Source organism: Elaeis guineensis, chromosome 1 (assembly GCF_000442705.2).
Source record: "Elaeis guineensis isolate ETL-2024a chromosome 1, EG11, whole genome shotgun sequence".
In the NCBI taxonomy this organism is placed as follows: Eukaryota; Viridiplantae; Streptophyta; class Magnoliopsida; order Arecales; family Arecaceae; genus Elaeis; species Elaeis guineensis.
The window spans coordinates 23003572-23029337 of record NC_025993.2 but is presented as its reverse complement, the minus strand read 5'-3'; the positions used below and the strand labels follow the sequence as shown (position 1 = coordinate 23029337).

General features: G+C 42.5%; 1 protein-coding gene across 1 annotated transcript in view; it reads right to left on the bottom strand.

Moving 5' to 3' along the window:
* The window catches only part of LOC105035042 (uncharacterized), a 36567-nt gene that overhangs the window by 5793 nt on the left and 5008 nt on the right, over window positions 1-25766 (bottom strand). The window contains 4 exon segments of the mRNA XM_073250774.1: window positions 2986-3069; window positions 4012-4158; window positions 20339-20476; window positions 20682-20843. Of these exon segments, the coding sequence (XP_073106875.1) occupies window positions 2986-3069; window positions 4012-4158; window positions 20339-20476; window positions 20682-20843 (531 nt within the window).

Here is a 25766-nt window from a genome sequence, read left to right as displayed (position 1 = left end):
CCCATTACGTATTATGCCAGTCCCAAGTTTCCTCCCTGTCTTTGGTTCCTGAAAGACACAATGTGTTTTGAAAAAAGTTACGGCACAATCAAGATCATTTGTAATAGCACTAATGGATAGGAGATTTATAGAAAATTTTGGGACATGTAGAACAGATGATAAGGGTAATTCGGAAGTGCATTTGATAGATCCTTTTCCAGAAATAGAGGTAAAGGAGCCATCAGCAAGACGAACTTTATCACGACTGGAACAGGGAATATAAGACACAAAATCTCTAAAAGATCCAGTCATATGATTGGATGCTCCAGAATCAACAACCCATGGAGAAAAATTACTATAGTTAAGAGCATGAATTTGATCACTGATACCTATTTGGGCAAAATTACCCTGAGAACTGGCTGGTTGATTTGAAGAATCTTCTGTGGAAGTGCTGCTTTCAGAAATATTTACACCAGATCTGAATTTTTCCAAAAGTTGCATTTCTTCAACTGATAAATCTCCCATAGAAGAAAAATGAGCCTGATTATACTGACATCGGCCTCTACCAAAACGACCACCTCCACGACCACGGCCTCTATTTGGACGACCATGTAGCTCATAGCAGTAAGCTTTGATGTGGCCCGGCTTATGACAGTGGTCACAAATTTTAACCCCACGAGGTCGAGGCTGAGTTTCTTGAGCAGAATTAGGAGTAGAGCTTCCAAGAGTATTAGGCTGTACCACAAGTGTAGATCGTATAGCTGTGTTCATAGAAGAAGACATAGTGGTTAATCGAGTTTCTTCACTAAGAACCAAAGAAATAGTTTCATCAAGAGTTGGCCACTTCTGTGTACTAAGAATAGAAGAGCGTCGATACTCAAACTCTGGGTTTAGTCCATCCAAAAAATTCACAAGTCGCTATCGCTCTATCCATTTACGAAACACATCAACATCACCAGGATGAGTAGGGGTAAAGGGACTATAAAAATCAAAATCATTCCACAACCCTTTTAATTCTCCAACATACTCTGTTACAGATCGGGAACCCTGATTAAGTCCTCGAAGCTCTCGCTGGATCTTATGGGCATGCATATTATTGCCTTTATAAGAATAAGTTGTGGCTACAGCCTGCCATAACTCATAAGCATTCGTTAGTGCCTCAACCGTATGAGCAACACTTGGTACCATAGAGGCAAGGAGCCATGCTACCACCCGAGAGTTATTAGAATTCCACTGTCTAACAGCTATCCCATCTCCTTCTAGCCTTTTTGCAGTACCACTTATAAACCCTTCAAGATTGTGAGAATCCAAAATTAGACGAACATATCGCGTCCAACTTAAGTAGGTACCCGGCCCATCCAATTTGACCGGGTTAGTTTCTAGGGTGATCTTTGAAAACTCACTACCCGAGATACGAGATTCCATCATCCTAACCATTAACTTTTCTAAATCCTCCATGGTTAAAGGAGTTTTATCACCCATAAGAAAAAAACTTAAATGATCAAGTAAACAAGAACAATCTTGAGGGAGGAAATTGAAGTTTTCTCACCAACGATCTGAGATAAACTCAGATGACGAAAAAATATCGAATCTCTGCTTCCATGAAAGGTGCCTTGATAATATTCAGAAACTCCAAAACTGGACGCTCCATTGTTGTTCCAGAAAAAACAGCATCTAATAAGGGATGAGAACCATTTTCAACCCCATAGTTCTTGAGTGGAAACGGTGGTGGCATCGATGGCAGCGACGGTAGCAGCGACAGCGGTGGCGATTGCAGTGGCGATGGCAGAAGCAGCGACAGCAGTGGCGGCGGCGACGATGGCCGCGGCAGCGGAGGCAGCGATCATAGTGGAGAAGGCTCAGGCAGCGGCGGCGACGACGATGGCCGCGGCAGTGGAGGCGGCGATCATAGCAGAGGCGGTGATGAAGATGAAGGGATGCGAGAGAGATTTGGGTTGTAGACGATCGGCGGTTGAAGAGACGGAACAGAGCACTCTGTTCCCTAAATAGGCTCTGATACCATGTTGACAAACAGAAATATAAACAGAAGAAGAATAGAAAAGAGGGTGAAGACGAAAATTTCAGAGGAAGAAGGATACATCTCTAGGACCAAATGGGCCCTTTTTATTAATTTTCATGGGCTCAATTTAGGAATTATACAAATATATTTTCCTCTAATCAGACGATTGTATTCCTAATCAGAGAGATTCAATTTAAGAATTATACAAATATATTTCCCTCTAATTAGACGATTGCATTCCTAATCAGAGGGATTCAATTTAGGAATTATACAAATATATTTTCCTCTAATTAGATGATTGCATTCCTAATCAGAGGGATTTACAGCTCATTTCAACAGCATGCTTAAATGCTTGATATGATGAAGCCAACACAGAAATATCATTTTATTAAAATTGGGGAACATAAGTTTGGTGAGTTTTCTAATTGGGTCAAGTTAACTAACTCAGGATAGACATAGGCCAAACCTGATTTAGTCACAATCCTGCTCTAAAGCTTTGCAATTGATATGAATTTTGACCCACTAGAATGAAAAAAAATGATTCCGCTTGGCCAAGCCATCATCAACATGTGTAGGTTTTTTACCTTTCAATATGGGGTACTTTGTGAGCTCAAAGAAAAAATATGTGAAATTCTTAGTTAAAGGAATCAACATTATACCTTGTGAAGGCATTGAACTTGTTAAATTGTTTTGATCCAAATCTAAGGAATTAAGCGAAGATAAATTTTCAAAAGCTATGGGTATCCCTCTTGTGAGCTAATTTTGTCCAAGATCAACCACTCTAAGCTTCTACATTTCTAGAAGGCCTGAAGTATATGGCCATGGATGTAAACAAAGAAGATGATATAAACCATTACACTCAATGTGTTAATAGTGTCATGACAGAGAAATAATTGCAAATTAATGACTCTATAAGCAATTACCTTCCATATTAATTGTGCTATCTAGCCAATTTTGTCTTAAGATTCAGGACACTAAGTGAAAACAAATTTTGAGAGATAATGGAATCATTCCAATCAGACTGTTATAGGTAAGATCAAGAATTTTCAACTTTTTAAATGTTGATATATCTATCAATTATAAAGTCCCCCAAGAAAATGCATCTAAATAAAAAATATTTACAACAAGATGATGGAATATATGTATAGACTAAAAAAATTGAAGAAACAACCTGGATAAGGGAGAGGTTGACATAAACCAAGAAGACAATGTATAACCCATTACACTTAGTATATTAATAGTCTCATGATAGAGAAATAATTGCATAGGATCCTTTAAGTTATTACCTTGCATGTTAAATGTGCCATTTAACATGTTGCCCGATAGATATAAGGCACTGAGTGAAGATAAATTTTTTGAGATATAATGGAATAGTTCCATTGAGGCTGTTATAGCTAAGATCAAGGGTTTCCTTACTTTTTGAAGCCTGATATATCTGTCAAACATAAATTTTTTAAGAAAATAAATCTAAATAAAAAAATATCTACAACAAGAGAACGGAACATATGTATAGACCAAAAAAATTAAAGAAACAAGTTGGATAAGGGAGAGGCTGACATAAACTAAGAAGATAATATATAATCCATTATACTTAATGTGTTAATGGTCTCATAATAGAGAAACAATTGCATAGGAGCCTTTAAATTATTATCTTGTATGTCAAGTGCGCCATTTAACATGTTGCCCCTTAGATATAGGGCACTGAGTGAAGATAGATTCTTGAGATATAATGGAATAGTTTCAATAAGGCTTTTATAGTCTAGATCAAGTATTTCCAACTTACTGAAGCCAGATATATCAGTCAAATATAAAGTTTCCTAAAAAAATAAATCTAAATAAAAAGTATTTATAACAAGAGGATGAAAAATATGAATAGACTGAAAAATTAAAGAAACAAGCTGGATGAGGGAGAGGTTAACACAAATCAAGAAAACAATATATAACCCATTATACTTAATATGCTAATGGTCTGATAACAAAAAATAATTGCTCAGGAGACTTTAAGTTATTACCTTGCATATGAAGTGTGCCATTCAACATGTTGTCCCCTAAATATAAGGCACTGAGTGAAGATAGATTTTTAAATGATATTGGAATAGTTTCACTGAGCATGTTATCACTGAGATGAAGGATTTTCAACATTTTGAATCCTGATATATCTATCAAAACAAAGTTTCCAAAAAAAGTGAATCTAAATAAAAATTATTTATAGAAAGATGATGGAAAATATGAATAGATTGAAAAAATTAAAGAAGCATGTTGGATGAGGGATAGGCTAACATAAACTAAGAAGGCAACATTAAAGTCATCATACTCAATGTGTTAATGGTATTATAATAGTGAAATAATTACACAGGAGATTTTAAGCTATTATCTCGCACATCAAGTGTGCCATTTAGATAGTTGCTGTGCAGATATAGGGCCTGCGTGAAGACAGCATTTTAAAAGATAAAAGAATAGTTTGAGTGAGCCTATTAAAGCTAAGATCAAGTGTAACACTCGGTCTGTTAGGCCTAAACCCAAAAGCCCAAAACAAAAAAAAAATTTGAAGAAGACTCCCATAGTGAGTCTCCTTCTTCCTCCTGACCGGCTCCTAATTGGAGTTGGAAACCTTGCCGGGGAGGAGTCAAACTCCTCCCTCTAGCTCTATTTAAGGGGGAGACCCCTTCTCCCTTCTTCCCACTAAAGAACTCGGAGCGAAACGGTGAGGATCGTCGGAATTTGCTCGCAGAAGCCATCACCGTGCTCATCTCAATTTCTCGCCGAAGAGGTCACTAGAGCTCGCGGTAAGCCACGATCTCTCTTCCTCTCTTCTCTATCTTTCCTTTCGTACCTATGAGCATGATTGCTAACGACTGGTGTCACCAAATTTTATCGGGAAAGAAGTCCCCCGTTCCGGCCCTCTCTTTTCCTTGGTTTTCGATGTCGGCGGTCACCACTGACTGCCGGCCTTGGTCCCTTTGAGCCTCGGGTGGGTCGCTCTCTTGCCGCCGGCCACCGCCGTGCCGGCTACGACCTTGATCGATCGATCAAAAAGGGGGGGGGACCATTCGGTCCCTTGTTTTGCCAAAGAAGACCATGAGAAGAAGAAGGAAGAAAAAAAAGAAAAAGAAAAAGAAAAAAAAAAGTAAAGCAAAAAAAGAAAAAAAAGGGAGACTCTCTCTCTCTTCGATCTAAACCATTACTTTTTCTCTCTAGAATTGGACTTTCTCTCTCTAAAATTTCTCTCTTCCTTTCTTTCTAAGAAGACCTATGGATCTCGTAGGAGGTCATCTTTTCCACCCCTAGAGACCATGACCTCGAATCGATTTAGAGTCCGGGGGAGGAATTTATTGGACTGATTATTAAGTCAGTCATCTTCTTTTATTATGGAATAAAATTTAATCATGATTTAATATTTTTAATAGGGTTATCTGACTCATTTAAAGAAGATTAAAATGTCTAGGACGATCGAGGTAAGTAGATCTTATGCTCTTTATTTATTTTTAAATAATCATGTTTCTATGCAAAGAATTGTTATTGATAAAATCATATTTTTCATAAATTAACGATCAGCATATGTGAATTCAAAACTTATATTTTATTATGAGCATTGATTTCATGAATGTATTTTATGAAAATACCATAATTATGAAGCATGAATTTTATTATTTTTTCTATCTATGTATACGTATATTTTAAGAAATAAATATAAAGATTTCAAAGGCTCTCAAATAGCTATGAACAAATTCCTTCAAGAAGTTCAACATCTGGAGCTAGCATCCACATGAAACATGGCCCCGCCAATGGGTATAAAGTTGGCACACGAAACAAGAACTGTCGATTAAGAAATATGGCCCTATCATGGATATAATAGTGACCTTAGCACGAATATCTGGGAGCAATATTTTGAAACTTGACATGAATACATGACAAGAATGATTTATGATTCATGATTATGAAATATATATGATTTTATGCATACATGATTGGTTTATGACTTGTTTTATTATATGCTCTATAAAAGATTTTATTTTGTATTATCTATTATTTTTTAAATATTACATTATCATGAAAAACTTATGCTTGATCCGATAAGGAAGCACAAGTTTTACTTACTGGACTAGTGTAGCTCATATTTTTTTTTATTTTTCTTTTCTTATACAGAGAAATAGAGCTAGGACCAGCAAGAAAAATTAAGGCTTTGGAGATCTGCGATGCAAGCTTGAAAATTATAGATGAAGTTTAGTTATATGATGATCATGAACTTATAGTAAATAATTATGAATTTTGAGATATGAATTTGTATTTGCTTTCGGATTTAGATGCTCTGAACCAATATTAGTTTAATTATCTGATGAATAAAAGAACTGAATCTTTTTATTTGATAGATTTTAGATGATTATGATGGATTGGCTTCGTGTTATCGTAGGCTCCATCCCTCGGTAGCATGGTCGTATTATGTCCCGAATTTGGGACGTGACAAAATAGTATTAGAGCTTAGGTTATGATCATTGGGGATTATGATACAAGTGATTAGGATATGATAGAATAATATCAGAGCTTAGATTTAAGATCACTGAGATTATAAAATGATATCAAAACTTTATGTATGATCAAAAGAATGTGACAGAGTAGAGAATGATGGATAATATCAGAGCTTAAGATTATGATTATTAAGGATGTGATAGAATGATTTAAAGTTTAGGTTATGATCACTAGAAAATATGACTTAAGTGGTATTTGAGCTTAAGGTTATCATTATTCGGGATTGTGACTTTAGTGATATTTGAACTTGAGACCAAGATCATGAGGAACATGATAGATATAAAAGAAAGGATTCAATAATTTGATTTCGTATCAATAGGTATTATGATGAAATTTATACATAAGTGGCATATGATGTCTATAATAGAATTGATGAGTTATATCTTGGATTCCAATTAGCAGAGTTGATCTGAGTACGAGAAGTGTTGACCCTAGAATGAAGTGGGAGGTATTGATATGTTATGTTGGGTATATTCGATGACATTGGAATGCTAAACTTATATGGATAAAGGATATAATAACTTTACTGATTTTGATGTTAATTTTTTTTTTTTGCAAAAAAAGGTTAGTTTGGAAGTTGTCTAAATGATTGTAAGGTAAATCGAAGGTTAACTTAAATTAATTCTAGATATATTGGATTCTTGAGGAGTGGTGAAGCTTATGTAATAAGTTCAAACATAGAAGGTGGATGAAGGTTTAATTTTGATGCGCTATGCTTAGGAGATAATAATGACGAGGAAACTTAAAATTTTGCCCTAAATTTTATATGAAATCTAAAAGTTGGATCTATCTTTGATTGATTTAACATACAAAGATATTTTTATTTTTGATAGACTTAGATAATTTGATAAGTTGAGATCAGAGTGCGTAGTAAAAGTATGGTGGTTTGAATATATTAGAAATATTAATCCTTTAAATCAACAAATATTATAGAATACATTAGTTGTAAATAAGAAAAGATTTTATTGATAATGAAAAGATACTATAGATCTTAATCTAATCATAGTCCGATAATTTTTGCAAGTAGGTTATTTTATTTTAGATAATACCAAGAAGAATCCTAGATATCTCAAACAACATAACTTAGTTTCAAGGACAAAACTTTTTTAAGAAGGGTAGAATGTAACACCCGACCTGTTGGGCCTTAAACCCAAAATCCCAAAACAAAAAAAATGAAAAATTGAAGAAGACTCCCGCAGGGAGTCTCCTTCTTCCTCCCGATCGGCTCCTAATCGGAGTCGGAAACCTTGCCGTGGAGGAGTCAAACTCCTCCCTCCGGCTCTATTTAAGGGGGAGACCCCTTCTCCCTTCTTCCCACCAAGGAACCTGGAGCGGATCGTCGGAATTTGCTCACGGAAGCCATCACCATGCTTGCCTCAATTTCTCACCGAAGAGGTCATCGGAGCTCAAGGTAAGCCGTGATCTCTCTTCCTCTCTTCTCTTTCTTTCTTTCCGTACCTGTGAGCACGATTGTCGGTGATTGATGTCACCAAATTTTATCAGAAAAGAAGTCCCCTGTTCTGCCTCTCTCTTTTCCTTGGTTTTCGATGTCGGCGGTCACCATCGACTGCCAGCCTTGGTCCCTCCGAGCCTCAGGTGGGTCACTCTCTTATCGCCGGCCACCACTGTGCCGGCTATGGCCTTGATCGATCGGTCAAAAAGGAGGGGACCGTTTGATCCCCTGTTTTGTCAAAGAAGACCACGGGAAGAAGAAGGAAGAAAAAGAAAAGAAAAAGAAAAAAAAAGACTCTCTCCTCTCTCTCTCTCTCTCTCTTTGATCTAAAACATTACTTTCTCTCTCTAAAATTAGATTTTCTCTCTCTAAAATTTTTCTCTTCCTTTCTTTCTAAGAAGACCTATGGATCTCATAGGAGGTCATTTTTTCCACCCCTAGAGACCTATGATCTCGAATCTATTTAGAGTCTGGAGGAGGGATTTATTAGACTGATCATTAAGTCAGTCAACTTCTTTTATTATGAAATTAAATTTAATCATGATTTAATATTTTTAATAGGGTTATCTGACTTATTTAAAGAAGATTAAAAGGTCTAGGGCGATCGAGGTAAGTAGATCTAATACTCCTTACTTATTTTTAAATGATCATATTCCTATACAAAGAATTATTATTGATGAATCATATTTTTTATAAATTAAGGATTAGCATATGTGAAGTCAAAAATCATGTTTTATTATGAGCATTGATTTTATGAATATATTTTATAAAAATATCATGATTATGAAGTATGAATTTCATTATTTTTCTCATCTATGTATACGTATATTTTAAGAAAAAAATATAAGAATTTCAAAGGCTCTCAGATAGCTATGAATGAATCCCTTCGAAAAGATCGACATCCGGAGCTATCATCCACATGAAACATGATCCTGCCAATGGGTATAAAGTTGGCACATAAAACAAAAACTCTGTTGATTAAGAAATATGGCCCTGTCATGGGTATAATAGTGATCTTTGCACGAATATCTAAGAGCAATATTTCAAAACTTGATATGAATACATGACAAGAATGATTTATGATTGTGAAATAGACATGATTTTATTATCTGTTATTTTCTAAATATTGTATTATCATGAAAAACTTATGCTTGATCTGATAAGAAAGCGTAAGTTCTACTTATTGGGCTAGTGTAGCTCATATTCTTTTTATTTTTCTTTTCTTATACAGAGAAATAGGGCTAGGACCGATAAAGAAAATCCAGGTTTTGGAGATCTGCGATGCAAGCTTGAAAATTTTATAGATGAAGTTTAGTTATATGATGATCACGAACTTATAGTAAATAATTATGAATTTTGAGATATGAATTTATATTTGCTTTCGAATTTAGATGCTCTAAACCAATATTGGTTTAATTATCTAATGAATAAAAGAATTGAATCTTTTTATTTGATAGATTTTAGATGATTATGATGGATTGGCTTCGTGTTATCATGGGCTCCATCCCTCGATAGCATAACCGTGTTATGTCTCGGATTTGGAGCGTGACATCAAGAATTTTCAATTTTCTCAATCCTAATATATCTGTCAAACATAAAATTTTCAAAGGGAGAGAGTTAAAATAAAAAATAGTTACAACAAAAGGCTAGAAAATATGAATAGAATGGAATTGCAGAAACAAGCTTGATGAGGAAGAAGCTGACATAAAGCAATAAGACAATATAAACCATTATACTTGTTGGTGCAAAAATCTGCCTGCGTCGGAGAAGCTGGAGTTGAAGGAGTCGCGGTCGCCGCCGGGACCTACAAAAGAAGTCTAAACTGGAGTTGGGGTTGCTCCAGCAAGACCCTCTGACGCTCAAGTCAGTTCTCTGCCTCAACAAGAATGGAGTACTCGAACGGAAATTTTAGCAGAGTTTTGGGATAAGAATTAGAGCTTAGAGAATAATGTATCTGGGGTCCCTCTTTTATAGGCGGAGGGGGCAACGGATTGATGATGACGTTCGTAACCGCCTGGTCATGGGCCGCATGGGGCCAGGAGAGATTTATTATGAAGAATAGTGGGATGGAGTCGTGGCTGTTACCACGGCTCGCCACGTGGAGTTTATTGAGGATAGTGGAGCAGCGTCCATTGTCGCAACTCGCCAGGGAGTAGTGGAGCCGCACAGAATCCATCGCAGGAGGTGGAGCAGAATCGTGGCCGTTACTATGGCCTGCCAGGGAGTGATGGGGCCGCACGAAATCCATCGCAAGAGGTGGAGCAGAATCATGGCCGTTACTGCGGCCTGCCAGGGAGTGATGGGGCCACGCGAAATCTATCGCAGGAGGTGGAGCAGAATCGTGGCCGTTACTGCGGCCTGCCAGGGAGTGCAGGCCTGTCGGTCGGAGTTCGGTCGGAGTCTGATCCTCCGTAGAAGCCCGATTGGGGATCATTTGTCGGGAAGTTTCAGCCAAGGCCTGTCTGCTATAGAAATCCGAAAGGAATCCATGGAATCTGCCTTCGATGGTAGCTCGGCCAAAGGCTTGCAGTGGGAATTCGGTGTGGACCGCTCGAAGTAGATCGTTTGTAGCAGAAACTCGGAGCGGGTTGCTTGCAGTAGGGGCTCGAAGTCCAATCCTTGTAGGAGTTCAGGGTGAGGTCCACCTGCAATAGGAGTTTAGGATGAAGTCCGGCTCCCGTAGGAGTCCGGATAGAGCCTATTTGCAGTTGAAGTCGGGGACGAAGTCTGGCTCCCGTAGGAGTCCGGATGGAGTCTGCCTGCATCTGACGTCGGGGAACGAATCCGGCTCCCGTAGGAGATCGGATGGAGTCTACCTGCAGTTGAAGTCGACGATGAAGTCCGGCTCCCGTAGGAGTCCGGATGGAGTCTGCCTGCAGTTGAAGTCGAGGATGAAGTCCAGCTCCCATAGGAGTTCGGATGGAGTCTGCCTGCAGTTGAAGTCGAGGATGAAGTTCGGCTCCCATAGGAGTCCGAATGGAGTCTGCCTGCAGTTGAAGTCGAGGATGAAGTCTGGCTCCCGTAGGAGTCCGGATGGAGTCTGCCTGCAATTGAAGTCGAGGACGAAGTCCGACTCCCGTAGGAGTCCGGATGGAGTCTACCTGCATTTGGCGTCGGAGACGGAATCTGGCTCCCATAGGAGTCCGGATGGAGTCTACCTGCATTTGGCATCGGGGATGGAATCTGGCTCCCGTAGGAGTCCGGATGGAGTCTACCTGCAGTTGAAGTCGAGGACGAAGTCCGGCTCCCGTAGGAGTCCAGATGGAGTCTAGAAGGTGGTCGATCATCGTGGAAGCCTGGGTGGAGTCCGTCCGTCGTGAAGAATCTGATCGACGCCGGTGGGGGCTTATCAGTTGGCAAAACTTGGGAGTGTTGCGGAGGCTCGGCCGCCAGAGAGGTTCGGGGGGATGTCGTCGCAGGTCGGAAGTCGGCAGAACCCCCGAAGGGCCACTCCTGTCACGAACTTCGGCTGGGGGTATTTTATACCCAACACCAGTCCCCCTACTTTCGAGTTTGAGTTTCGAATGAAGAAAGTATAGAGAAATTTCCACAACCAGAGTTATCCCCTCGAATCCTGTGCATGATCGCCCTCAGATATTTCGGCATTTAATGTGCGCATGCTGGAGTCTTTTCAAATCAGGGCGATCCGAAGGGACCTTTCAGAATTCCCGCTGGTGCGCTGGCCCAGGCACGGCGCAGTAATAGCTCTGTCAGCTGTCAGCCGCTTTTAGCCGCCTGCTGTGGCGAGTGGGACACATGGCGAGCGCGGGTCGGCCTGGGGAGATCCGCGATCATTATAGCACCGGATCCCAGGGTCTATTTAAACCCGTCTTTCTGCCTTCAGGAGTCTCATTCTGCCTGAGAGCTCTGTCGGTGTCTGCCTTCTCTCCGAGAGCCCTGACCCTCTTTGGCATCCACCTTGGCCCTAAGTGCTCTTCGAGTCATCCCTGTCCTCGCCCCTCTGCATCCTTCGGAGCGATCTAGGTTAGTCTCAGAACCTTCGTTTCTCCTCTTGCCATCTAGGTGCCTTTTCTCCTCCATTTTTCTTCTACCGCATTCCTCTGGTTTGATCCTCCGCAAACTTTTCGCCCCCTGCCCCGCCTGATTTCTCCAGGATTTTTAGGTCCTTTGTTTGAAATGTCTTCTGGCACCTCCGCTTCTAGTGGTTCTAGGAGTTCGTCCGTCTCAGTCCCCCAGAACCCCCAAACTGCAGATGAACCCACATCTAGGGCTGGGGTTTGCCCTGTTTTTGCATCGAGTGCCATTCCCTGTTCCCTGACTCCGGATGAACTTCTACTGATAAGGGTTCAGTATGGGGTTCCTCCAGAGTATGATCTGGAGCTTCCTGGTCCCTCCGACCGGGCTAGCACCCCCCCTCCTGGCCGTTTCTGCCTGTATCAGGAGACCTTTCATGCCGGACTCCGACTTCAGCTTCCACCCTTCGTCGTTGCCCTTTTCCATTTTTTAGATATTTCTTTAGCTTCAGTTGCGCCGAACTCCTTTAGGTTTTTGATAGGGTTCCTCTCCCTTTGCCATGTAGTCAAAGTTCAGCCGTCTCTTTTCTTGTTTAGGCATTTTTACACCTTCAAGCGTCACCCCTCGGCAAAGGATTGGTGGTATTTCTCCCCCAGTTCGGCAAGAAGAGGTTGCTGAAAGGTTCTCCCTCTTCGATCCATAAGTGGAAGGGGAAGTACCTTTTTATCCACTGCCCGACCTTGAGGCTGGGACTGCCCCTTTGGGGCTCCCTGAGAGATTCTGTCCGTCGGACTCCTAGTTTGGGGGAGGACGACCTTCAGGCTACCCAGAGGCTTCTTAGTTACTCGGCTCCTTCCCTTCTCAACCTTCTGAAGGAGCAGTTTTTGTTCAACATCGGCCTGAGTCCCCTAGATCCTGCGAGTATCCCATCTTTCCTTTGCTCTTCTTTTCTCCTGCTCTTCTTTTCTTTCTTTTCTCTCCCTTTTTCTTTTTTTTTTTTTTTTTTGCGTGCCACTTCTTCCCTTTTCACCCCATCACTGATCTCCTTTTCTTCTTTCTCTCTCTTTTTTTTCTTAGGAATGGATGCCGAAGTAGCATGGATGCTCGCCAGGGGTCTCAAGGCCCACAAAAGAAAAAGCGCCGCAACCTCCGAACCGACAAAGAAAGCCAGAACGGAGGATATGAGCTCGACCGTGCCTGCCCAGCCGGCCCTCGCGGTGGACATTCATTCGGACGCCGAACCTCTGGCTCCCCGGGCATCTTCAAGGAGTCCCCTCGCCGAGGTTCCCGCTTCGGGGGTTCGCTTCGAGGAAGCGCCAGGGGTTGAGAAGGGGAGGAGAAGGAAGTCGGTGGCCCGCAGGGTGAGTAGTCGTCGAGCCACCATCGAAGAGTCCCTCGGTTCCGAAGGAGAGCCGGGGGACAACCCCTTTAATGATAAGGACTTGATAAAGTGATTGATCGACGGCTGCATCCTGTCCGAAGTCATCCAGAGGATTGATCGCATCGATCCCGAACAGCGGATTTGGGAGTCCCTAGGGTCCTTTCTCGAGGTAAACGGATTTACTTTCCTCCTTCCCCTCGCACCTTTGTTTAATTAATTCTCCAACTCTTATTCTGACCTCCTGGCTGCCCTTGTAGATCAGGCACCAGCTTCTCGCCAACATCGAGGTGACGAATCGGGCGAGAAGGGATGCCATCCAGGCGGAGGAGCGTCGTCGGACCGAAGTCGCCCGCCTCCAAGAAAAGGTTGCTGAGGTAGCCAACCTCCAACAGGCCCTGGAGAAAGAAAAGCAGGCCCTGGAGCAAGAGAAGCAGACCTCGGAGGAGACGACGAGGAAGGCGGAGGCCGAGGTCGCCAATTTGGCAGAGCAGATCCCGATCCTGGTCTCAGAGGCCAGGGTTCTGGCGGTGGAGTTCAAGACCTCTGTGAAGATGAGGGACCTAAACATCAAGTTCGGCCAAGAGGCCTTCATTAAAGGATTCGAGCTCTGTCAGGAGAAGGTGGTCCAAAAATTTCTCGAGCTCGACCTCAGCTTCTTGGGCGAGGTGTCTGAAGATGAAGCCAGTCCCTCTCCCACTGCTACTTCCACCGTAGCCCCTCTTCTGGGGACACCGAGCTCCCTAACCCCTACCTCAGAGGTCTAAGACCTCTGACTTTGTATTTTTCTTTTATTGTAATTTTTTTTTCTCTCTTGTCTTTAAGAAACATTTGATCAATAAAACTGGGCTTCTCCTTTTAGAGGGCTTCCCCACTCTGCTCCACCTTCTTTTTTTTTTTTTTTTGCTTTGCTTCCTGCAATGAGATGTGCCTTGATTTTTTGTCTCCCGATGGTAGTATCCTGCCGAAGCACTTCCCCTGCCACAGAAAATTCTGCTGAAGTCCATGATCCAACGTCTGAAGAAGAAAGTTCATCATCTGACAAAGAGGTCGAAGAAGATGGACGGCGAACTCCGCAGGTTGACGGAGAGCCACTCTGAGGCCACCATGGAGGCCATCCACTTTCAGAACCTCCACGTGAAGGGATCATGGAGTACAGTTGGAGGAAAGCGAACTTCGAGAAGGAGCTCGCGGAACACAAGGAGCACGCCAGCGACCGATCTTGGGCTCAAGCTGCCAAGATCAGTTCTCTCAAAGTGGAGCTGTCGGCTGCACGGGAGAGGATCAGCCAGTTGGAAGGAAGCTCATCCCGACTTCCTACTCAGGCCGATAGTGACCGAAAATGGTCGAAGAAGATCTCCGACCTTCAGCAGTAGCTCCAGGATGCCGAGGTGAACTATGAGCATACCGGGCCGGCTGGCGCAGGCAGGTGGACGAATACAGGGGGAAGCTCAGGATGGCGACCGATGAGGTTGCCCACCTTCAAAGGCAGCTAGCTGGAGGGGCTCAGTTCGCTCCCGTCCAGGATTCCGACGAACTCCAATCCCTGAGAAGAACCGTAGAAGAGCTATCTGCCGCCCTTGGGGAGGAGAAGGCCGAGCTACAGCAATTGAAGATCCAGCTGGTATGCAGCAGCAGGCAGTTAGGGACGCAGAGGCGAAATCTGAAGTCCTGAGAAAAAGGCACTGAGAAGCGAAGAACGAAAGCCAGCGGCTTCATCGGAGATATATGGAAGTGCTGATGAGAGAGAAGGAATTGGAAGAAGAGGTTGAGAGCTTAAGGCACTCCCTAATGAGGGTCGAAGCTGAAAGTTCGAGGTCAGAGGAAGCCAGGCCCCCTTAGGGCTCTTTTTGGGCTCTTTTTATCCTTTGTTCCTCTAAGTGTCTTCTTTTGCCGCTTGTCTGTTTGTCGTCGTCGTTGTCGCTGTCGTTGTTATTTTTGTTGTATTTTTTTTTTTATCTTCCAGGCTCTGTAATGCACATTTTGCTAATGAAATGAAAAGATCTTTGCTACCTTACCCGTATGTCATGTCAAATTGTCGTGCGTCGGACTTCTTTCATTTGTGTCCCTTGCGATGTCGATGTTATTCAAAGATTCCTTGTTCATCTATGTATTAGGTCATCATTATCGAGTTTCTTATGCTTTTGGCTGGTTCGACGTCGACGTCGCTTGGACTTCCTAGTCATCGCCGTGTCGATTTTCCTTTTGTTCGCGACCGTAGATCTTTCTTTCTCTTCCTCCCTCTTCATAGAGACGAGGTCCTTTATGCTTTTAGGGTAGTTCTGCCTCTATTTTTCGTTAGGGTAGTCCGCGCTATTCCTTCATATTTTCCTCCTTCTTCTTCTTTCTTGCCGGGTCTCGGATGACCGGACCTTAATTGGCATCGAGACGAGGTTCTTCCCCAGTTTCTGATGTGATCGTTCCAGCTCAGGTTAGGACGAGGTTCTCCTTCTGTTCTTAATGGGCTGTGGGGGCACATATGGGTACCGTATGGCCTCTCCCTCCATCCGTCTACAAAGAATCGAGCCCTCGATCTTGCTCATGTTAGGGCGAGGTTCTCCTCCTGTCCCTAACATGACTGTGGGGGCACATATGGGGCTGTATGCCTCTCCCCCCATCCGATCTATAAAGAATCGGGCCTTCAACCTTGCTCATGTTAGGGCGAGGTTCTCCTCCTGTCCCTAACATGGCTGTGGGGGCGCATATGGGCGCTGTATAGCCTCCCCCCCATCCGGTCTACAAAGAATCGGACCTTCGACCTTGCTCATGTTAGGGCGAGGTTCTCCTCCTGTCCCTAACATGGCTGTGGGGGCGCATATGGGCGCTATATGGCCTCTCCCCCCATCCGGTCTACAAAGAATCGGGCCTTCGACCTTGCTCATGTTAGGGCGAGGTTCTCCTCCTGTCCTAACATGGCTGTGGGGACGCATATGGGCGCTGTATGGCCTCTCCCCCCATCCATCTACAAAGAACCGACCTTCGACCTTGTGGTTAACAGCCACATTGGGGTTTGTTTTTGTTGTCCGACGGGGTCATCCCCTGTCGTTACAAGTCCATGCCAAAAAGGGAAGGGTGTGCAAGTCGAAAGAAATCTTGATTTAAAGCGAGATCGTTCACAATATATTTATAAGTTTTCAAACCCTAGGGCTGTGGAAGGTCTGCTTCCTATCAAGGTCCTCCAGAGATGGAGTTGATGATCCCAATCGGAGGCCAATCTCCGGGCTGCTCTTCCCTCCTTGGCAGCTCGGTTGCAGCAGGGCCCTTGGCCGATCTTCTCTACCCTCAGGTCGGTGCCGAATGAACCTGTCGAGCCGACCTCGATGGATGAGCTCCTCGATCTCATCTCGAGCTGAATGCATTCCTCCGTGTCATGGCCGTGGTCACGATGGTAGAGGCAAAACTTGTTGGGATTGCGCTTTCTGGGGTGCGTGCGCATCCTCTCTAGCCTCGGGAGCTGCTTTCTGACCTCCATCAACACCTGGGTCTTGGACGTATTGAGGGGGGCATAGCTGCGAAATCTTCCTGGGGAGAGCCCCGGTGAGCCTGCCACTCCGGCTTCCCTGCCTGCGTGCTCGGGGAGGAGTCTGGGCGCACCTGTGCCCAGGAGGAGTTCGAGAGCGTGGCTGAGCTTCTCTTGGCCCTTTTTCAATTGGGCTTACTCGGTTCCCCCACCTGCTGCTCTCTTGCAGTCTCTTCATCCTTCATTTTGAAGGCTTCTTCTGCTCGAGCGTATCCTTCGGCCCGAGCCAATAGATCAGCAAAATCTCTGGGATACTTCTTTTCCAGGGAGAACAAGAGATCGTTCTTCTGAAGGCCGCCCTTCAGAGCGGCCATCGCTACCGATTGGTCCAAGTTCCGGACCTCCAGCACGGCGATATTGAAACGGTTGATGTAGGCCCGAATGGACTCCCCCTCCCTCTGTTTGATGTTGATGAGGGACTCCAAACCCTTCGGGGACGCCGGCTGGTAACAAAATGAGCCACGAACTGGTGGCTCATCTGATCAAAGGAAAAGATGGTACCCAACTTCAGTGCCAAGTACCAGTTTCTCGTCGCTCCCTTCAAGGTGGATTTAAAAGCTTTGCATAGAATGGCGTCAGGTGTGTCGTGAAGCAGCATCATTATCCGAAAGGTCTCCAAGTGGTCAACTGGGTCCGAAGTCCGTCATAGCTCTCAAATTGAGGGAGCTTGAAGTTTGGCAGGATCGGTTCCTGCATGATCATTTGAGAAAAGGGAGGGTCAGTACAAATTCCTCACCATAAGCGGGGGGAGCGTGGCAAAGTTCTTTGATCCACCGGTTCATCTCCTGGAGCCTCCGATCCAAAAATTCTCTCGACTATGGATCTCGAGGGTCCTCTGGCAGAATGGGGGTAGAGATCTCCCAGGGTGGAATCATGATCCGACTGAGGGCTCTCCACCCTCGGATTCATCTTTCCAGGAAAGACGGGGCGACTGGCCCAAGTGGCCCATCCCACCGTCGATTTTGAAGTTCCGACGAAATTCTCTCCAGCCGCACTGACGCTTGCGGTTGTTGCTGCTGCTGCATGGCCTGCACCGCTTCAGCGAAGCCTTTGACCTGCTGGGCCAGCAAGTCGAACTGTTCCGCGCCAACCACTGTAACCGGAGGAGGGGGAAGAGGCTGGGAAATGGAGGTGAAGTCGGAGCCTGAGATCTGGCCGCGAGGCCGTGGATCACCGTGTGGAAGCTTTGTGGGGAGGCATCGGGCGAAGACCTAGCGAGGGAAGGAGGAGAGGATGTCGGAAAAGCTGACCGGAGGCGGTCCCGTTGAGCGCTCCTTTAAGAACAAGGGTACTGCGAAGACACGGCCCTCCTTCTAGCGCCAATCCTGTTGGTGCAAAAATCTGCCTGCATCGAGAAGCTGGAGTTGAGGGAGTCGCGGTTGCCGTCGGGACCTGCAAAAGAAGTCTAAACCGGAGTTGGGGTTGCTCCGGCAAGACCCTCCGATGCTCAAGTCAGTTCTCTGCCTCAACAAAAATGGAGTGCTCGAACGAAAATTTTAGTAGAGTTTTGGGATAAGAATTAGAGCTTAAAGAATAACGTATCTGGGGTCCCCCTTTTATAGGCAGAGGGGGCAATGGATTGATGGCGACGTTCGTAACCGCCTGGTCATGGGCCGCATGGGGCCAGGAGAGATTTATTATGAAGAATAGTGGGATGGAGTCATGGCTGTTACCACGACTCGCCACGTGGAGTCTGTTGAGGATAGGGGAGCGACGTCCGTTGTTGCGACTTGCCAGGGAGTAGTGGAGCCGTGCGGAATCCATCACAGGAGGTGGAGCAGAATCGTGGCCGTTACTGCGGCCTGCCAGGGAGTGATGGGGCCGCGCAAAATCCATCGCAGGAGGTGGAGCAGAATCGTGGCCGTTACTGCGGCCTGCCAGGGAGTGCAGGCCTGTTGGCCGGAGTTCGGTCGGAGTCTGATCCTCCGTAGAAGCCCAGTTGGGGATCATTTGTCGGGAAGTTTCAGCCAAGGCCTGTCTGCTATAGAAATCCAGAAGGAATCCATGGAATCCGCCTTCGATGGTAGCTCGGCCAAAGGCTTGCAGTGGGAATCCGACGCGGACCGCTCGAAGTAGATCGTTTGTAGCAGAAACTCGGAGCGGGTCGCTTGCAGTAGGGGCTCAAAGTCCGATCCTTGTAGGAGTTCGGGGTGAGGTCCACCTGCAATAGGAGTTTAGGACGAAGTCTGGCTCCCGTAGGAGTCTGGATAGAGCCTATTTGCAGTTGAAGTCAGGGATGAAGTCGGCTCCCGTAGGAGTCCGGATGGAGTCTACCTGCATCTGACATCGGGGAAGAAATCTGACTCCCGTAGGAGTCCGGATGGAGTCTACCTGCAGTTGAAGTCAAGGATGAAGTCCGGCTCCCGTAGGAGTCCGGATGGAGTCTGCCTGCAGTTGAAGTCGAGGACGAAGTCGGCTCCCGTAAGAGTCCGGATGGAGTCTGCCTGCAGTTGAAGTCGAGGATGAAGTCCAGCTCCCATAGGAGTCCGGATGGAGTCTACCTGCATTTGGCGTCAGGGACAGAATTCGGCTCCCGTAGGAGCCCAGATGGAGTCTACCTGCATTTAGCGTCGGGGACGAATCCGACTCCCGTAGGAGTCCGGATGGAGTCTACCTGCAGTTGAAGTCGAGAACGAAGTCCGGCTCCTGTAGGAGTCCGGATGGAGTCTAGAAGGTGGTCGATCATCGTGGAAGCCTAGGTGGAGTCCGTCCGCCGTGAAGAATCCGGTCGATGCTGGTGGGGGCTTATCCGTTGGCAAAACTTGAAAGTATTGCAAGGCTCGACTGCCAGAGAGGTTCGGGGGGATGTGCCGCAGGTCGGAAGTCGGTAGAACCCCCGAAGGGCCACTCCTATCACGAACTTCGGCTGGGGGGTATTTTATACCCAACAATACTCAATATGTTAATGATCTCATAATAAAGAAATAATTACAAAGAAGCCTTTAAGTTCTTAACTTGCACATTAAAATAAGATGATAGTAAATATGTATACACTTAAAAAATTGGAGAAATAAGTTGGATGAGATAGATGCTGACATAAACCAAGATGACAATATATAACTCATCATATTCAATGTGTTAATGATGTCGTAAAAGAGAAATAATTATAAAGGAGCTTTTAAGTTATTACCTTGCACATCAAATGTGCCACTTAGATAGTTTCCTTGTACATAGAGGGCACTAAGTAAAGATTAATTTCTAAAGATAATGGAATAGTTCTAGTGAGCCTATTATAGCTGAGATCAAGGATTTCTAACTTTTTCAATCCTGATATATTTGTCAATTACAAAGATTCCAAAAGAAGAGAATTAAAATAAAAAATAGTTACGACAAGAGGCTAGAACATATGAATAGAATGAATTGCAAAAATAAGTTGGATGAGGAGAGAGTAACGTAAACCAATAAGACAATATAAACCACTATATTCAATGTGTTAATAGTCTTGTAATACAAAAATAATTGTAGATGACTCAGATAAGTTATTACATTCCCCATTTAGTGTGCCGTTCAGCTTGTTGGATCTTAGATTGAGGACATTGAGTGAAGATAGATTTTTGAGAGTTAATGAAAAAGTTTCAATGAGCCTGTTATAGTTGAGATCAAGAATTTTTAATTTTCTCAATCCTAATATATCTGTCGAACACAAAGTTCCCAAAGAAAGAGAATTAAAATCAAAAATAATTACGGCAAGCAGCTAGAAAATATGAACAGAATGAAATTGCAGAAACAAGTTTGATGAGGAAGAGGCTAATATAAAGCAATAAGATAATATAAACCATCATACTCCATGCATTAATAGTTTCATGCTAGGAAAATAGCTGTAGGTGACTTTGTAAGTTACTACCTTCTCCATGAAGTGTGCCATTCAGTATGTTGAATCTTAGATTTAGGACATTAAGTGAAGAAAAATTTTTGAGAGATAATGGAATAGTTCTAGTGAGTAAGTTATTGCTGAGATCAATAATTTCTAACTTTCTTAGTCTCGATATATCTATCAAATAAAATGTTTCCAAAGAAAGAGAATCTATATCAAAAGCACTATTTGCAACAAAAGGATAGAAAATATGAATAGAATGAAATTAAAGAAATAAGTTGGATGAGAGAAAAGCTAGCTGACCCATCCATGATAACGATCCTATAATTTGATTGTCAGATAAGTTAAGTTGTCGGAGCTCATGAAAGGAAGAAAAAATACTAAAATTCAATCACCATTGCTTAAATTGATCATATTCTACAAGGCTCAAAAGCATAAGCTTCGATAATTGTTTTGTATTGTTGCTACAAATCACTCTCTTCCAGAGGCTGTAGTCCCTCCCTCTTCCCTATGTGGTTGGTGAAGTATAGTTGTTGTGAAGGAGAGAAGATCTAAACTCTAATAGAGCTTCATATTCCTCCAAAGGACACCCAAAGCTAGAGTTGCAGTTGCATGGGACTACAATCAGTAAAGTCCATAACAAAATTGCTAGCCTTGAGTAGATGACAAAGTAGTAGCAATTCCTCATAGTGGGGTGAATATTGTAAAGAAAGAGAATCTATATCAAAAGCACTATTTGCAACAAAAGGATAGAAAATATGAATAGAATGAAATTAAAGAAATAAGTTGGATGAGAGAAAAGCTAGCTGCCCATCCATGATAACGATCCTATAATTTGATTGTCAGATAAGTTAAGTTGTCGAAGCTCATGAAAGGAAGAAAAAATACTAAAATTCAATCACCATTGCTTAAATTGATCATATTCTACAAGGCTCAAAAGCATAAGCTTCGATAATTGTTTTATATTGTTGCTACAAATCACTCTCTTCCAGAGGCAGTAGTCCCTCCCTCTTCCCTATGTGGGTGGTGAAGTATAGTTGTTGTGAAGGAGAGAAGATCTAAACTCTGATAGAGCTTCATATTCCTCCAAAGGACACCCAAAGCTAGAGTTGCAGTTGCATGGGACTACAATTAGTAAAGTCCATAACAAAATTGCTAGCCTTGAGTAGATGACAAAGTAGTAGCAATTCCTCATAGTGGGGTGAATATTGTAAGGTAATTATCTGATGCATACTTGCTTCTCATCTCATCCTTGCACCTATCATATAAAAGCATGGAGGTTTGGAAATTTGAGTCTACGTCCAAGTAAATATTGCTAGGTTGATTGCTTGGCTTCCAATAACGTCATGTTCAATCCCTTAATGCTAAGATTTTGTTTTGGAAAAGGTGATTGGGAGTGGACCCTAACCAGAGAATAATTATTAGAATTGAAAGCGAGTGAAGTGTAATTCACCAAATGGAAGAAACTAGTAAAAAAAAGTAAAAAATTCAAAGACAAGCGAGCGGCTCACAAAAGGTAAAGAAAGCAATAGGAAAACATAAGGAACAATTTCTTATGAGATTCAAAATCCACTCATTAAGGACTTAAGAGGATTTAGTGGTATAAACTTTTTCTACAAACTTAGACTTTCCGATAAAATCTTCAATTTGCACATGCACTGACTAAATGCACAAACTAGCAAGTCCAAGTCTACATGGAAGAAAAGTGTGCATCATGATCCATGTAGGACTTATTTTTTGGAGAAAAGCTATTGGAAGCTTTTCTGCTATTGACCAAAAGGTTTTCCAAAGAGGATTTGACTCTCGAACAATAAGGGCTCCATGAATGTGGACTCTAGATACCCATAGACCAAATAGTTTATCTTTAACTACTATTCAAGAGGAGTAATATTTGAATGTACCATGTGAGGATCAAGGAAGAGACAGCTAGAAATCTGTTGGCAAATCTATTATTTGTTGCACTTGATTTCATGGATATTAATTAGGCATTGTATGCCTTCGTTACTTCAGCAACACTTTAAATTGTGATGAACTCTTTTAAAGCCTATTAGTTAGTTCTTACCAAACAAAAAAGTCAATTAGTTAGTTCTAGTATAAATATGGGAGACCTTAATCTCTCTGCTTAGTCTCTATAAGATGGACATCCGAGGAGGACTCCCTTGCTCCTTTGCCTACCTGCTGGTGGATCTAGAAATCAAGAAAAACTTCATTGAGGTACACTGCTTTAGGATTGTCCGAGTGAATTCTGATAGAGGTTGTATATAATGCCTACCCCAAAATGAACTGGGTCTGGTCCACTTCACCAGCCTGATGTTTAATTCGGATCATGGCCTGGACTTTGGCTTGTGGCCTGGCTTGAAAAGGGGCCACTCCTCTTCTCGATCTTCGATGGTTGCTAGGAAAGCTAGCCTCCTAGCTATTTAAGGTTCCCACCACCCCTCAAGAGGACGAGCCAATTCTCCTAATCCTTTACCTCTTCTCTCTTGGATTCTCAAGATTTCTAATGATCATTGTCATCACTCTGCTTTTGCCAAAATCACGATTTCAAACTTGCCAAAGCCACCTCTTCACCTCTTAGATTCGTCCTCTCCCTACTATCCTCACACAAGGCCGCTACTATGTACTAGCCTGAAATTTCTCGAGAATTTGTTAGATTTCATTTTTCCAGTTCCGAACACTTTGCTCTGAGTTTCCAAACCTGTTCCAAAGGCAGAGGCTTTGCCTATTCCATTTCCAGCCAGGGTGCCTCGATGACCTCTTCAAATTTGCTTTTTTTTTTTTAACCAAGTGTTGAACCAAAACATAAAATGCCTTTGACATGGTCTTGGTCCTTGATAAATCTTCATCTTTCAGACTCTATGTTGCATGTAATTACCATGTTTGTGGCTTCCATGATTAAATCTCGAAAGAGTTTTCTAGTGTGCTGGTGAAACATACAGTTTGTTGTTAATTAGAGAAGCAACAATACTTGGTCCATAATAAGCCTTGCGATAAGGTTTATTTGAGCCTTGGCTGATTCACAGCTTTCTCATCTCAATATACATAATCTTTATTAACACAGAAATTTAGACAAGGCTCATGGGTGGATGGTCACTAAGGAATTCTGGAAGTAGATTAAGGATGTCCATGCAACACACATGAGAGTTACAGATAAGAATGTTGGCGAAATAAACATGAGAAGTAAACTACAGAGCATGAAGCCAAATGACAATGAATTATTGTGACTGGAAATCGACATTGTTGCAGTAAATGGATTGGGCCTTGAACAACTTGTATGAAGTATTGGGTCAGGATGGGCCAATTTCTAGGCTCCATGATTGTTTGGAATTTTGCTCGAATCTTCCTTATTTGAATTCAATGAAATCTAATTATTGTATGGCCTAACCTTGGTTGCATTGCCCACCAACCTGTCCGACCTAACAAATCTCAACATTGATTAACACCTGATTTTTATGAAATATTAGTCCAGCTTGGGTCAAATTATAGATATGATGATCAATGAAGATCATATTTGCATCTTCCATGTTTTGACCCAACCCAACCCCAAATTAACAAATGACCTGAAATTGATGGCTCTTTGATTTGACCCATCCAACATCAACCAACCTAACTCACATGGGCATGAGTGTGCATGAGCTTAATATCGGTTGCCATAACCTATGACACTATCATATCAGAATGTCATGTATAAATTGTGGCAATCAATCTAATCATTTTAAAACATCTAGCAAGTGATTTGAGCTTGAGCTCAGTGGTTGCACCCTCTTGTTTGGAAGTGAGGGGTCAAAATGATTTGGACTTGTGTAGTATTATTTTTTAGGACATTATTTCAGAAATTTTTAAGTAAAAAATCCTAGAATTCTAGGTACCTTCTTTTCTCCAATAGTTAGACTTCTCTCCCCTATCTCATAAATGGACAAAAGAAAAAGAAAAAAAAATCTAGTAAGCAATGATGCACGGCCAGTATTAACCCCAAAAGCAACAGTACATTACAGCATTAGAAAAGGCCCTCACCTTAACAATTATTGACTAGTGTAAGATCATCATAATGGTTATTCGCCTCAAATAGTAACATTTCATATTTTTAATATTTAAATAATAATTATATTCATTATAACAGTATTATAGTGAAATATAATAAGAAACCAACAAAATTATCTTTTCCTTCACTTTTTAGTATTATGAGGGTTCATTATACAATGAAGAACGATAACAGCTATCCCAATTTTTAAAAGTAATTCTCATGCTGCATTGAGGACCAACTCAAGGTAGTACCTCTAGACCTTAAACCAAAAATGCTACCTAATTACTAGTCTTCTACGCTAAGTTATGGAAGATACTAATGTGACCCTAAAGTATATTGTCACATCACCGAACTATGGTAGTGTTACTTAGACATTTTATTTATTAATTATATTCTTTTTTAAATCCACAGGTAAAGAGAAAATTAGGTGACCAAAATTGGATTCTAAGAAGGAATACTTAATCATGATTTACGGCTTTGGAACAAACTCTAGAGGCTCTCGGTTAGCTGAAAGCAATGACCATTTGAATCAAACATTTCATTTGATATTCATGAATTGTTTCATCATTGAATTCTACCTCTATCTCTCTCTTTTTTTTTCTTTAATACTATTTTAGGTTTGAAATCTCTAAAACCCTGAGAAAAAACCATATAGAAAAAATTATCACGAGATTGTTTGGACGGCCACTATGTAAGCATTCATCTGTGATCATACACCGCATAAATTTGACATTTATCTAAAATGATGGAAGTTTTTCTACGATAAGTATAGTGGTTGTGATTGAATAAACATGGTCGCATGGCAACAATTCACATGCAACCAGAAGCTTCCCGTTGGAATTTTATTGAGCCAAAGTGGTCACCACCGTGGAACTTCTTCTTGGCCCTGTGTGGTGTTATGACATCTTTCAAGAAATTATGGTTGAGACTTGTCAAAGACATAGCCAAAGTTCATGCTAACTTGTCTTTTACTCTCCGCACATGCTTTGAATCGGACCTCTTCAAACTTTTAATAAGGTTTTCAGCCAAAGAATAAGGTGCCTATTGACATGGTCTGGGTCCTTTGGTTTTTTTAG